The sequence below is a fragment of the Panthera uncia genome, chromosome A2 (genome assembly GCF_023721935.1).
Source record: "Panthera uncia isolate 11264 chromosome A2, Puncia_PCG_1.0, whole genome shotgun sequence".
Classification (NCBI taxonomy): Eukaryota; Metazoa; Chordata; class Mammalia; order Carnivora; family Felidae; genus Panthera; species Panthera uncia.
In genome coordinates, this window is record NC_064816.1 from 8,392,919 (window position 1) to 8,406,441 (window position 13,523).

General features: G+C 53.0%; 1 protein-coding gene and 1 long non-coding RNA gene across 9 annotated transcripts in view; both read left to right on the forward strand.

Moving 5' to 3' along the window:
* Positions 1-6,833, forward strand: part of LOC125929038 (ribonuclease H2 subunit A) — a 7,696-nt gene extending 863 nt beyond the window's left edge. Inside the window, exons 2-10 of one of the 8 annotated variants that reach the window (XM_049639923.1) lie at positions 585-864; positions 1,528-2,020; positions 2,209-2,280; positions 2,406-2,532; positions 2,625-2,712; positions 5,230-5,367; positions 5,474-5,561; positions 6,408-6,531; positions 6,623-6,833. In XM_049639923.1, the coding sequence (XP_049495880.1) occupies positions 1,894-2,020; positions 2,209-2,280; positions 2,406-2,532; positions 2,625-2,712; positions 5,230-5,367; positions 5,474-5,561; positions 6,408-6,531; positions 6,623-6,758 (900 nt within the window). In that variant the 5' untranslated portion in view covers positions 585-864; positions 1,528-1,893 and the 3' untranslated portion in view covers positions 6,759-6,833. Of the gene's footprint in view, positions 1-584; positions 865-1,509; positions 2,021-2,208; positions 2,281-2,405; positions 2,533-2,624; positions 2,713-5,229; positions 5,368-5,473; positions 5,562-6,407; positions 6,532-6,605 lie in introns of those variants that run through there. The other 7 variants (XM_049639925.1, XM_049639922.1, XM_049639926.1 and 4 more) reach the window with 7 other exon arrangements.
* A 550-nt stretch (positions 6,834-7,383) lies between these two features.
* LOC125929044 (uncharacterized) lies at positions 7,384-12,665 on the forward strand. The gene is made up of 3 exons (XR_007459790.1): positions 7,384-7,840; positions 10,709-10,779; positions 11,767-12,665. It is a non-coding gene; the product is annotated as an uncharacterized LOC125929044 (long non-coding RNA).
* The last annotated feature ends 858 nt before the right edge of the window (positions 12,666-13,523 follow it).

Below are 13,523 nucleotides of genomic sequence, written 5' to 3' on the forward strand. Positions count from 1 at the left end.
GGGGGGGGGGGGGGGGGGGGGGGGGGGGGGGGGGGGGGGGATGAAGTGTTAGGAGTGTCTGTGAGGTGCTGAGTTGGGATAAGACCTGTTACCTAGGGGCACAGGGAGGAGTCAGTAAAAGGACCTTGTAAAAGAGCCTCCGATAAGCACAAAGAAGGTTGGAGCAGCTTTAAAAGTGGTCATAATAATGGTTTTTGTAGTACAAGCTAGCACATCCCCGCAGGCTGTCAGTACCTTCATTATGCCAATTATGTCATTTGATTTACCACCTGGCAGGCCTCCTGGTCAGGGCTTGCTGAACAGGCCCAGTATCACCTCCGTGAAGACCGGAGGGAGTCAGCTTCAGATGGTGGGCACCAATGGTGTATCACACTCCCAGCTGGGCAGGCTGGCAGAAGCGGGAAGTGTCAGTTTGCAGTCCCTCGGGGCCACACACCAGGTGTATGAGCTCAAAGAGTGACTTGCTTTCTAAAGGTCTCAGTTTACCCACCCGGGAACAATGGGGGAAGAGAAACTGAAATAGTCTATGGTGGGGTGCCTGGCACAGAGGCAGAGCCCAGCAAACAGAAGATGTCATTTGTTAGTGTCTTTATCCTCCTCCCTTCCTAGAGGAAGGCGAGGGGGGTAGGTTCCCCCCTACCTGGCCCTCCATCCCTAGAAGTGTTGGACTCAATCCTTGGCCCGTGGGGAAAGTGGCGCTGTTTCTGTGACCTGGGCAAGCAAGAGCGCAGCCGCGAGGTGGTGGGCACAGCGCCGGGCCCGGTGTTCATGGACCGCGAAAATCTGGTGCAAGTGCGGCCCTGCAGACAACGTGACTGTATGTCCTGCAAACCGACCGATTGCGACTGGAGGCCCTGAACCCGGGTGAGAGACTGGCGCAGAGGAGGCGGGGTCAGGACGGGCTGTCTAGTCCGGGATTGAGAGTTCCCAGGGTGGGCGGGGAGAGAGGAAGGGCGGGGGGGGGGGGGGGGAAGGGGGGGGGGGGGGGCCTAGGGCTGAGAATTGAGGATGGCGGGAGAGGGAAGAGCTGAGTCAGGAACCCTGGGACCCACTGATAGCCGGGGAGAAAGAAAGAAAGATAGATGGTGAGGGGCAGGGAGGGGGAATCGGAGATGGAGGAACTGTGACCCTGAGGAAGGGGTATGAGCCTGTTGCAGGTCAGGGACCTCCAGGCCGAGAACATGAGCCCCGCTGAGATTAGAGAATTGGGGGACATGAACCTTGAGTTGGGGGGAATGGCCTTGCCTGGTAGGCACAGACTCTGAGCAGAAGTCTGTTGAGATCTGGGATCACAGTTGGGGGGGGGGGGGTTGGCCCCAATTGAGGGGGAAGGGAAGCGGGGGGGGGGGGGAGAGGGTCGGGGTGAAGTACGGAGAGAGAGAGGGAGTTGGGGGACCTCAAATCTGGAGGCCTGAGCTCAGTGTAAGTGGGAATACCTAGTCCAAAAGGCTTAGACTGTGCAAGACAGGGACCCAGTGATGTGGACACTGTTTTATTCTGGCTGTATAGTGGTATTTGACCTTCTAGGTCCTGACTGGGTGGAATCCTCCGAGACCCGCATCAATTTCCCCTTTATTTCTCCATCCAACTACCAGCCCCGACGGGCGGGGCTTCAGAGATTCAGGGGCGGAGCTTGGAAAGCGACCCCGCCCACTCCGTTCCCCAAACGAAGAGTTCGGCGGTCGGCCTTGGGAACTACAATTCCCAAGAGGCCACACGGCAGGAGCTTCGGCGGCCCCTGCGCAAACGTTAACGGCGGCAGGCGCACCGGGGGCGTGTCCTGCGCACCGATTGGTCGGGAGCGAGAGCCGCTTCCGGACCCGCGGAAATCGCGCGCCGAGACCTGGGCCCGCAGATTTCATTGTTGAGGCTTGTAGCGGCGGCAGAGGCAGCATGGATCTCAGCGAGCTGGACCGAGACAGTACGGGCCGCTGTCGCCTGAACTCGCCTGTGCCTGCGGTGTGCCGCAAGGAGCCCTGCATCCTGGGTGTCGATGAAGCGGGACGGGGCCCGGTGCTGGGTGCGCCCCCAGGGCTGGGCAGGGGGAGGGGTGTGATAAGGGGAATGCTAGTTGCAATGAAACGGGAGCCGGGATTGGACCCTACCCAGGGAGGCGGGTAATAGTAGTGATGGCACCGGGAAAAGCGGTGATGATGGAATAGGGATAACGGTTTTCACGGCTCACTGGTTGGACACCCGTTTCCCCAGGCCCCATGGTCTACGCCATCTGTTATTGCCCCCTGTCTCGTCTGGCAGATCTGGAAGCCCTGAAAGTGGCAGGTGAGCCCGAGGTGTGAGTCTGGGGAGGGGGTTCATGGGCATGTGGAGGGGCGGGTGCAAACTGGAGGAGAGAGCAGGAACTGGGGGAACCAGTCACTTCCCTTCTCTCCCAATCCTCCTCCCAGACTCAAAGACCCTATCGGAGAGCGAGCGAGACAGGCTCTTTGTGAAAATGCAGGAGGACGGGGACTTTGTGGGCTGGACATTGGACGTGCTGTCTCCAAACCTCATCTCTACCAGCATGCTTGGGCGGTGAGGGGCATCCGGGAGGGGCCAGGGTGGGCTGGAAGGGATTGGTAGCTGGATTGAGGTTGAGGTTGACTGGGCTCTGTCTCCCACTGCAGGGTCAAGTACAACCTGAATTCCCTCTCCCATGATACAGCCACTGGGCTGGTACAGTTTGCATTGGACCAGGGTGTGAAAGTTGCCCAGGTGAGCTGTTGGGTTGCCCACATTTGAATACCTCAGGATAAAATGGGGGTATACAAGTGTAGTGGATGATTCAGGGTCAGACATATCTGGATGACCTCAGGACTATTTGTTGCTGCCTTTGACTTCCTACTACTTTTCCTACCCTACATGTGTCCTCACCCAGGACCATGGAGGAGCCCCCAGCCCCACCCCCATTTAATTTATCTCTTTATTCTGAAGGCTGGGAGTCCAGAGCAAATCTGTATCTGTCCACCTGCCTACAGCCTCAGTCCTAGCCCAGGGCCCCTCCTCTCCTGGATTCCTGCCCCGTCCTCCTCCCACTTTGAGGCCTATCCTTTACAATCTGCTCCTAGTGCAGCAAATAGTCCTCTTTTGAAATGTAAATCTCAACATTTAATTTTTTGATCCCGGTAGAAATTAAACCTGGGAAGCTCAGTGTCAAGAGGAAGAGAATGAGATTAAATTACCAGAGGGAAATCTAAGTTGGCGTTGTATCCAATACTCTGAGGCAAAAAAAACAAAACAAAAACAAAAACAGGCTGTTTTGAGATAATAACAAGGGCAAATACACTTGAGATAGGGAATGTGACAAGGGAGACCTTGCTGCAGAGGTGGCTGAGGTCCAGGACTGGCATGAGGAGCTGACAGTGCAGTACTGGAACAGATAGACAAGGGCCCTGCATTCCGCGGTTCATGGCCAAGTCAGGGGACACAGATGGTCAGCTGGTAAGCAAATAATAAAGGTGATTTCTGAGAATAGCAGCTCTGGAGATCACTGACCCCATCTCTCCACTCCAGCCATGAGGCCTCCCTGCTGCTGTCTAGCATACTCAGCGTGGTCCCACCTCAGGGCCTTTGCACCAGCTGTTCCTTCTGCCTAGAATCCTCTTTCTGGAATCTCCACATGGTCATTCCCTTATCTCCTTCAGGCCTTTATTTAAATGTCACCGCCTCAGAGTGACCTTCCCCAAATCTCTTCTACCACTGTTTAAAATGATAACCCGTTCCCAGGCTCCTGGCTAGCTCAGTCAGTAGAGCACGTGACTCTTGATCTCTGGGTTGTGAATTGAAGCCCCGCTTTGGACATAGAGCTTACTTGAAAAAAAAAAGACAATAACAGGGGCACCTGGGTGGCTCAGCCGGTTAAGCGTCCAACTCTGGCTCACGTCATGATCTCACGGTTCTTGAGTTCCAGCCCCTCATCGAGCTCTGTGCTGACAGCTGAGGGCCTGGAGCCTGCTTGGGATTCCGTGTCTCCCTCTCTCTCTGCCCCTCCCCTGCTCACGCTCTGTCTCTCAAAAATGAATAAATGTTTAAAAAAATAAAATAATAAAAAATAAAATGAAAATCCCTCCCAACTCTCTTCTATCCTTTATTATTTATCCTGTTTTAAAAAAAAAATTTTTTTTCCGGGGCACCTGGGTGGCTCAGTCGGTTAAGCGTCCGACTTCAGCTCAGGTCACGATCTCGTGGTCCGTGAGTTCGAGCCCCATGTCGGGCTCTGGGCTGACGGCCCAGAGCCTGGAGCCTGCTTCCCATTCTGTGTCTCCCTCTCTCTCTGCCCCTCCCCCGTTCATGCTCTGTCTCTCTCTGTCTCAAAAATAAATAAACGTTAAAAAAAAATTTAAAAAAAAAAAATTTTTTTTTTTAATGTTTATCCAGTTTTGAAAGAGACAGTGTGAGTGGGGGACGGGCAGAGAGACACGGAGACATAGAATCACAAGCAGGCTCCAGGCTCCGTGATGTCATTACAGAGGCTGACATGGGGCTCAAACCCACGAACCTCAAGATCATGATCTGAGCTGAAGTCGAATGTTCATTTAGTGACTGAGCCAATCAGGCACCCCTCCTGTTTGGTTTTTTTTTCCACTTTATTTATGTATTTTGAGAGAGAGAGAGAGAGAGTAAATGAACGAATGTGAGCAGGGGGGAGGGGCAGAGAGAGAGGGAGAGAGAGAATCCCAAGTAGGCTCTGCATTGTCAACTGAGAGCCCATTGTGGGGCTCGAACTCACGAACTGCAAAATCATGACCCAAGCTGAAATCCTGAGCTACCCAGGCGCCCCTGTTTATCCTGTTTCTTGTCTGTGGACCTCTCCAGGGCGTCCACGAAGAAAGGGATTTTTGTCTGGTGTGTTTTCCTGCCATGTTCTTGGCATCTAGTGCAGCCGTGGCATATAGTAGGTGCTCAGTAAATGTAGAACAGATGCAGCCTGGACAGGGACAGCCTCTTTCGGAGGGGACTTGTTAATTATGTGCTTATTTAATACTCTCTGCGCCCAGCGTGGGGCTCGAACTCATGACCTCGAGATCGAGAGGTGCCTGCTGTACCAACTGAGCTAGCCAGGTGCCCCGGGAGGGGACTTAGAGCTGAGATGCCTCAGGGAAAGCTACAGCCTGGGGATGAGCTGAGAGGAGTATTCTAGGCAGCGGGAGCATCCAGTGCACACGCTGCGAGGCCGGCTCGGTTGTTTCCCCGGATGTCTGTTGAACGAATACATCTCTGTCACCGTGGCAGGTGTTTGTGGACACCGTGGGGCTGCCAGACACCTACCAAGAGCGGCTGCAGCAGCGCTTTCCCGGCATCGAGGTGACAGTCAAGGCCAAAGCGGATGCCCTGTACCCTGTGGTCAGCGCCGCCAGTATCTGTGCCAAGGTCAGGCGCCTGCTGGCCGTAGCCAGCCTCTGGCATCTCCTGGGGCCAGGGGGCAGGTGTGCCTGCTCCGGGGGAGGGAGAGCCCGGTGTTTTGTCTTCCCCACAGGTGGCCCGTGACCAGGCTGTGAAGAATTGGCACTTTGTGGAAAAACTGCAGGACCTGGACGCCGATTATGGGTCCGGTTACCCCAATGGTGAGCAGCCTGGAGCCGCCTTGAGGTGGTGACATTGGCGACAGCCCCAACGAGGCAGGCTGGAGCACACTTCGGCCTTCTCAGACAGGAGGGCCGCTTGCTTATGGCCAGCGTGAGGCAGAGCCGGAGTCTCGTGGGCAGGCGTTCTCCTCCCTTCTCCCTCCATCCCTACTTTCTCTCTGGAGCCCCAGTGAGGGCCTCACACCCTTGGCGGGCGTCTCTGTTTGTTAAGGGGAAAGGGGGCAGGGGGGAGGGAGGTCAGCTGATGTCCAATAGCCCCCGTGTAAACCTACTCTTTCCTCCCAGTTATGAGGCGTTGTCTGTGTGGTAGATGAATGTGTGCCCCCCCCCCCCCCCCCGTGAGTAGATTCAAAGAGCGAGTGACTGGGTTCAGGGAACCCTCTTGTCCTTCTGAGGCCCGGGGAAGCATGGGCAGATGGGTGCTTACTGAGTCCTCCCTGTATGCACCATGCAGGTCTGGGCCCTGGGGATATAGCCATGAACAAGACAAAGAAAGACCTCTCTGTCCCCACGGAGCTCATAGTTACTTGGGGATGATGAGCATTGACCCCCTGGTCTGCAGATGCTGGTTTAATGACTCTTGTCCTTGAGTGGGCGAAGACATGTCTCAGAGGCAGTCTCCCTAAACTTGTGCCTTGAGCACCTGTCGGCAGGTGATGAGTCTGGGTGCTGCCTGTGCAAAGGTTCCGAGGCAGGAACGGCCTCAAACAGTGGAGGTGCCTCGGGTACTCGGGAGGCCTGAGCTGCCAGCCTGAGGAACTCGGGCACCGTGTCAGGGGTCGGGGCCCATCAGCACTGCCAGCCCCACCCCTTCCTGTCTTTCAGATCCCAAGACCAAAGCCTGGCTGAGGAAGCATGTGGAGCCCGTGTTCGGCTTCCCCCAGTTTGTCCGGTTCAGCTGGCGCACGGCCCAGAGCATCCTGGAGAAGGAGGCAGAAGGCGTTATGTGGTGGGTGCCCTGGAGGTGCTGTGAGGAAGGAGGGAGGGAGGCCAGGGCTCCCCCCATCACCCCAGAGTGGTCAGTGTTGCCTCTCCCACAGGGAGGACTCACTGACAGGGGATCAGGAGGGACCTGGGAGGATCACGTCCTACTTCAGCGAAGGCGCCCGAGTCCGCCCCCGCCTGCCCCACCGGTACTTCCAGGAGCGGGGTCTGGAGTCAGCCACCACTCTCTAGGCGCCGGCCTGTTCTCGTTTCTGTGCCTTCGCCACCCCCCACCCCTGCTTTGTGATTAAAGTTATTTTTATGTTTTGTTTTGGTTTTGTTTTTTAGTTAATTTTTTTTTAATTTATTTTTTGAGAGAGCACAAGAGTGAGCGGCCGAGAGAGAGAGGATCCCAAGCAGGCTCTGCTCTGCTAGTACAGAACCTGACGTGGGGCTCAAAACTGTGAGATCATGACCCAAGCCAAAGTCAAGAGTCAGACGCTTAACCAACTGAGCCACCTAGGTGCCCCTAATGTTTATTTATTTTTGAGAGAAAGAAACAGAGCACAAGGCGGGGGAGGGGCAGAGGGAAGAGGGAGATACAGAATCCGAAGGAGGCTCCAGGCTCAGAGCTGTCAGCACAGACCCCGACGGGGGCTCGAGCTCACCGACTGCAAGATCATGGCCTGAGCCCAAGTCGGGCGCTTAACGGACTGAGCCACCCAGGCGCCCCTTGACCATTAGGTCTTTTAAAGTATGTTCAATTTTAAGCATCTTAGAATTTTCTAGAGTTTTCTTTTTTTTTTTTTAATGTATTTCTTTTTTAATTATTTTTTTCAACATTTATTTATTTGAGAGAGACAGAGCGTGAGCAGGGGAGGGGCAGACACAGAATCCGAAGCAGGCTCCAGGCTCCGAGCTGTCAGCACAGACCGCGACGCGGGGCTCGAACTCACGAACTGTGAGATCATGACCTGAGCCGACGTCCGACACTTAACAAACTGAGCCACCCAGGCGCCCCTGCGATTAAAGTTCTTTAAAGAAAGCCAAGCACGGAGTTGAACTTCGGGGTCGAAGCAGGTTGGAAGCGTGCCGTGCCACTGGGCCCCACTACAGATGTCGGGAATCTAAACAGGATGGACCCTGATTGATTTGATTTTTAAGTTGATTTATTTATTTATTTTGAGAGACAGCAAGAGCCCGCACGCGGGAAGGAGCAGAGAGAGAGATTCCCAAGCAGGCCCCATGCTCCACCACGGGGCTCAATCTCACGACTGAGATCATGACCTGAGCCGGAATCAGGAGTGGGATGTTCAACCAACTGAGCCACCCAGGTGCCCCCGTTTGATTTGAGTTTTCAAATGCGTGATGTACGTATAGGATGCAGAATTAGGAAGGAGCACGTTGAGGGGCGCATGGGGCTCTGCCCTGACAGCACAGAGCCTGCTTGAGGTTTCTCCCTCCCTCTCTCTCTCTCTCTCTCTGCCCCTCCCCTGCTCGCACATGGTCTCTCAAATAAACTTTTTTTTTTTTTTAATTTTTTTTTTTAACGTTTTATTTATTTTTGAGACAGGGAGAGACAGAGCATGAACAGGGGAGGGTCAGAGAGAGGGAGACACAGAATCTGAAACAGGCTCCAGGCTCCGAGCGGTCAGCACAGAGCCCGACGCGGGGCTCGAACTCACGGACCGCGAGATCATGACCTGAGCCGAAGTCGGCCGCTCAACCGACTGAGCCACCCAGGCGCCCCTCAAATAAACTTTTTTTAAAAAAGCACATTGAGAAGCCTCGCTCATACCTGCAGCCAGCTCACTGGTGGGCTTACCAAGTTGTCCTAGTCTTTTGGGGCCACTGTAACAAAACACCGCAGACTAGGCAGTTTATAAATAACAGATGTTAATTATGGTTCTAGAGGCTGGAAGTCCAAGATCACGGGGCCTGCATAGTCAGGTCCTCGGGGGGACTCTTTCCCCGGGGGTAGACCGCCAACTTCTGTGTTCTCACGTGGTGCAAGGGTCAAGGAACCTGTGGGGTCCCTTTTATAAGCGCACTAATCCCATTCTTGACCTAATCACCTCCTCAAAGCCCCACCTCTTAATACCATTATCTGTGGGAATTAGGATACCAACATGAGTTTCGGGTGGAGGTGGGGGGGGGGTGGTGTACACATAGACATTTAGATCCTAGCGGCTACCTTTTAGGTCCTTCTGAAGTTAGCCTGGCATGTTACAAATATATGTGCAGATACTTTCTTGAGGTTTTGTTTTTACAAATGGAAACTATACCCTACATATTCACCATTCTTCGCTACATCTTGGAGGTAATTCCAAAGTGAGTGTCTAAAGACCTTCCTCATTCCCTTTATAGCTAAGAGTCCTCAGTGTGACTGTCCTGTAGTTTATTTAACGCTTTTTTTTTTTTTAATCTTTATTTTTGAGAGAGAGAGAGAGACGGAGCGCGAGCAGGGGAGGGGCAGAGAGAGAGGGAGACACAGAATCCGAAGCAGGCTCCAGGCTCCGAGCTGTCGGCACAGAGCCCGACGCGGGGCTCGAACTCAAAACGCGAGTTCATGACCAGAGCAGACTGAGCCACCCAGGCGCCCCTATTTAATGCTTTTAAGAGATCAGTTGTCACCCAGCTTGCCGTTAAGCACGTATGGCAGAGGATGACCAGGATGTGCCATCATTTTAATGCAGTTTGTCTGTAGGACAGATTCCCAGAGGTGGGCTTGCTGTGTGGGTTAGAGGATCTATGCCGTTTGTAACTTGGAGAGAGATTTCCAAACTTCTCTCTGTGAAGGCTTGTACTCGGTAGCACTCCCCGCCCCCCCCCCCCCACTTGTTTCCTCCACAGCCTCAGCAGCAGCAGGACAGGTTTGTCTCACCCCAGGAGAAGTTTGGAAGTCGGGTGGCTCAATGACACCCAGGACACCATTTTTTAAATTCATCTTCTGTTTTGCATCTTTGGTGTTTTTTTTGCCTCCCACCATGGCTACCACAGTTCCAGACATCACATCCCAACTTCCAAAGGTCTCCCCAAGCAGCTGCCCTGTCACTTCCTGGCTGCAAGTGGGACACGTCTATGCCCAAAGCAGGGGGAGTACCAGGGGAAATGGAATATCTGGGGAAAGCAACAAAAGCTGATTCCTGGGGGTAGGGAGAGACCTGGTGTCCCCCCCCCCCATTCCCTTCCCCGTGACCCCTCCTTGACTTGAGCAGTAGCAATTTAATGGAAAGAAGAAAAGGGATGGCTCTTCACCTTGTAATAAATGTTCTGATAGCAGGAGCCCAGGGCATTGTGGGAGTACTATGTATGGAGCATGTAGACGCCTAGGGCTACCTAGCAAAGTACCACAGACTCGGTGCCTGAAACAACAGAAACATTGTCTCACGGTTCTGGAGGTTAGAAGTCCAAGAGGAAGGTGCTGTTGGCAGGGTCGATTTCTTCTGAGGCTGCTCTCCTTGGTTTGTTGATGGCTGTCTTCTCCCTGTGTCTCACGACCTTCCCTCTGTGCGTATCTGTGTCCTAATCTTTTTTTAAGGACTCCAGTCATTGGATTATGGCCCATCCATAGGACCTTAGTTTACCTTAATTACCTCTTTAAAGACCCTATCTCCAAATATAGTCACATTCTAAGGTCCTGGAGTTGGGACTTCAACATATGCATTTGGGGGGAAGGGATACAAGTCAGCCCATAACAGACTATCCACTCTGTGTAGGTCCCGTGCTGGGCACCAGGAAGGCAGCGTTGACCCAGCTACAAAAGGTGTCTGAGTGCCCAGGGAGGTCTAGGGGACCTCAGAGTAGACAGTGGGGGACGCCAGCTCTGCTCTGGGGCTCAAAGAGCCTGAAGAGCTGACTGGCTGAGATCTGAAGGGTGAGGGGTGGAACAGAACAGGAGGGTGAAGAGGGCCCCGGGCAGTGGGAACTGAGTACAGATCCTGGAACCGAGAGGCCCTGCTTTGGGAAGGCGGGAGGGCAGGGATAGTGAAGGCTGACCTTGGGGAGGAGCTGTGCCCTCCCCCCCCCATTTCCCCACACTAGGGGTGCCCTCTATTCAAGCCTCAGCCTCTGGTTAGCATCATAGTTGCAAAACATTACCCATGCTGATTCCATTTATAATTCTGCCCTGTCCTTTTCTACGTAAATACGTAAATGTATGCTGTAAATTTTCGATCTACTTTCCCGCCCCCCCCCCTCAGAATGATTAGAATTACAGTTCATCTTGAAGTTGTAGGTCCATCCGACTGCTGATGGAATTTGCCTGGACAGGGTAAGGAAACTATCCCCCTTTCTTCACAGCTGGCAATAAGCAGAAGCTAGTGGGCGCTCTAAAGATGTAATGTGCTAGGAGCACCTGGGTGGCTCGGTCGGTTGAGCCTCTGACTTTGGCTCAGGTCATGATCTCAGGGTTCACGAGTTCGAGCCCCAAATTGGGCTCTGTGTTGGCAGTGGGGAGACTGCTTGGGATTCTCTCTCTCTTTCTCTCTCTGCCCCTCCTCTGCTCACACTCTGTCTCCCCTCCAAGTAAACTTTCAAAAATAATAAAATGAGGTTAACAACCCCTTTCTGGAAGGTTGCAAACAATTCTGCCCTCCTTAGGACAGCCATGTGGGTGACTCCTCTGATTCTCCTTCACCCATCTCTGCCCACCTTCTGGTTCCTGTCCCAAGGTCCTCACTGGTGTCCCTTATCTCCAGTCTCACCTCCTCCCTATCCTGCTTGCAAGGGCAGGCAAGAGTGTCAGTCTGATGGATCTTACTCTGTGTAAACCTCCATGGCTCTCACATCCCTTATGATTGGGTCCAAGGGCCTTTGTCTGGTGTTCAAGGCGTTCTGTAATCTGACCCCACCTCCCATGCTCTGCTCCAGGCTTGCTGAGCAGCTGGGAGTTCCCAGAACCTGAAATCCCCAGACCCCCTCCTTGAAATGCCCTTCCCTATGTCTTGGCCACCTGCCTGAAGATCCTCCAAAGGCTTATCTACTTTCTTCCTTGAATTGAATGCCTGCTTATTCTTGTCACAATACAGTGCATAACAACTGATAACGGACGATGCCTACATTTACGGAGCGTTAATTACGTCCCAGGCACTTTCTAAGTATTATACTTGATACCCCTCCCATTAGAAAGTGGAGTTTAGATGCTTCCTGTTGAATATGAGCTGGCCCTGGCAACACAACTTCAGTGGATAGAAAGCGGAGGTGACACTGGTAGAGATGAGACAGCTCTGACCTTGGAATATTTGTCCTTGGAACCCAGCTGCCATACCGTGAGGAAGCCCAAACCGCAGGGAGAGGACACGCCACAGGGAGAGGACACGTGTCGTGACGCCGGTTGGCAGCCCCAGCAGAGATTCGAGGCAGAAGCCAGTGCCAGCCACCAGATGTGAGTGAGGAAGCCTTTCAGGTGAGCCCAGCCCCAGCCAGTTTCTGCAATTGCATTAGATACCTTGAACAAGAACCAGCCCCAGAACCGTGAAAGAATAACAATTGTTGCCTTTTACCGCTAAGTTTGGAGTTGTTACACAGCACTGTATAACCAGAACAACTTGCATTAACTGATTTAGTCCTTCCAACAACCCTAGGAGAGGGAATGGCTGGGCAACGTTCCCAGAGTTACAGCATGAGTAAGTGGTAGAACTGGGATGTGACCCCTGGTAGACGTACCACAGAGTCAGGGTCATAGCCCTCAGTCTCTGTGGCCAATATATCTTGATTCCCTGCCCGGCACTCCTTTCCCTTCCGGTTCCAGCACCTGATTTTCCTTTGGGACCACTCCTCCCCCATCCTCAGTCCATACGGTTCAGATAGAACTGAGCCCACCTTGGGCCTTCAGGCACAAGCCCGTGACCCATTATCAGGCCACCTTTGGGCACCACGATTGGTTTGGTGATGGGCTCATAATGAAACTGGATCACGGAGTGCCAGCCCTGGAAACTTTGCTGGTTTTACAGAGAAATAGAAAGAGACCCACTGGAAGGGTGCCTGGATGGCTCCGTTGGTTAAGCATCTGACTTCAGCTCAGGTCATGATCTCACAGCTTGTGGGTTCGAGCCCCCTGTCGGGCTCTGTGCTGACAGCTCAGAGCCTGGAGCCTGTTTCAGGTTCTGTGTCTCCGTCTCTCTCTGCCCCTTTCCTGCTTGTGCTCTGTCTCTCTCTCTCTCTCTTGAAAATGAATAAACATTTTTAAAAATTACAAAAAAGAAAGAAAGAAATAGACCCACTGGAATCATGTAGTTACTGGTCCATCTTAGCTACTGTGAGGAGATCCTGTCCAAAAGTATAGCCAAGAAAAAGATACAGATAGATTCCTAACATTTAAGGACCTAGATACAGCCAATCCTGAAGCTTATCACTGTTGGCTAAAGATACTTTGAACTGAGTTTCTCTTGCTTCTGAAAGAGGCCTGCTACTCTCCCAGTGAGGCATTTCTCTTCTGTCCCATCTTCCTGGAGGGCAGAGAATGGGCCTGATCTACCTAACTCAGAACAGGAGGCATCCGTCAATGGTGTCCTATTGAACAGAACTAAAAGGCACACTGCCCCTGCTTTACTGGTGAGGAAACTGAGGCTGTCATAGGGCCTGTGTATAGGAGGAGGAGGATTAGGAGTAATGCTTACATCCCAGATTTTAAATGAGTCAAGTCGTTTGAGGTCGAGGACTGGGATTTGGAAGAAAGGGAGGAAGAAGGAAGGGGGTGTTATGCCAGCCACTGTTGGGTCTGCTTAGAAGGGAGGGCCATGAAGCTTGTCTTGAGGTCTGTACAAGTCAAGGAGCTTCTTGGGCCTCGTGGCACACACTTGGGGAGCATACCTCTTGCCCTTGTCAGCCCCTCTTCTGGACCCCTTTCCGTTTCTGACACCCGGATATTCCAAGTTATGAAATTGCTCACAATATAGGCTGTCATTTACATGTTAGTGTGAATCACTTATTAATTCTCGGACCTGAGGCCTCTGAAGTGACATTTCTGGCAGCTGTCCTTCCCGCCTGTTTCCCCAAGAAGCAGCCACATCACAG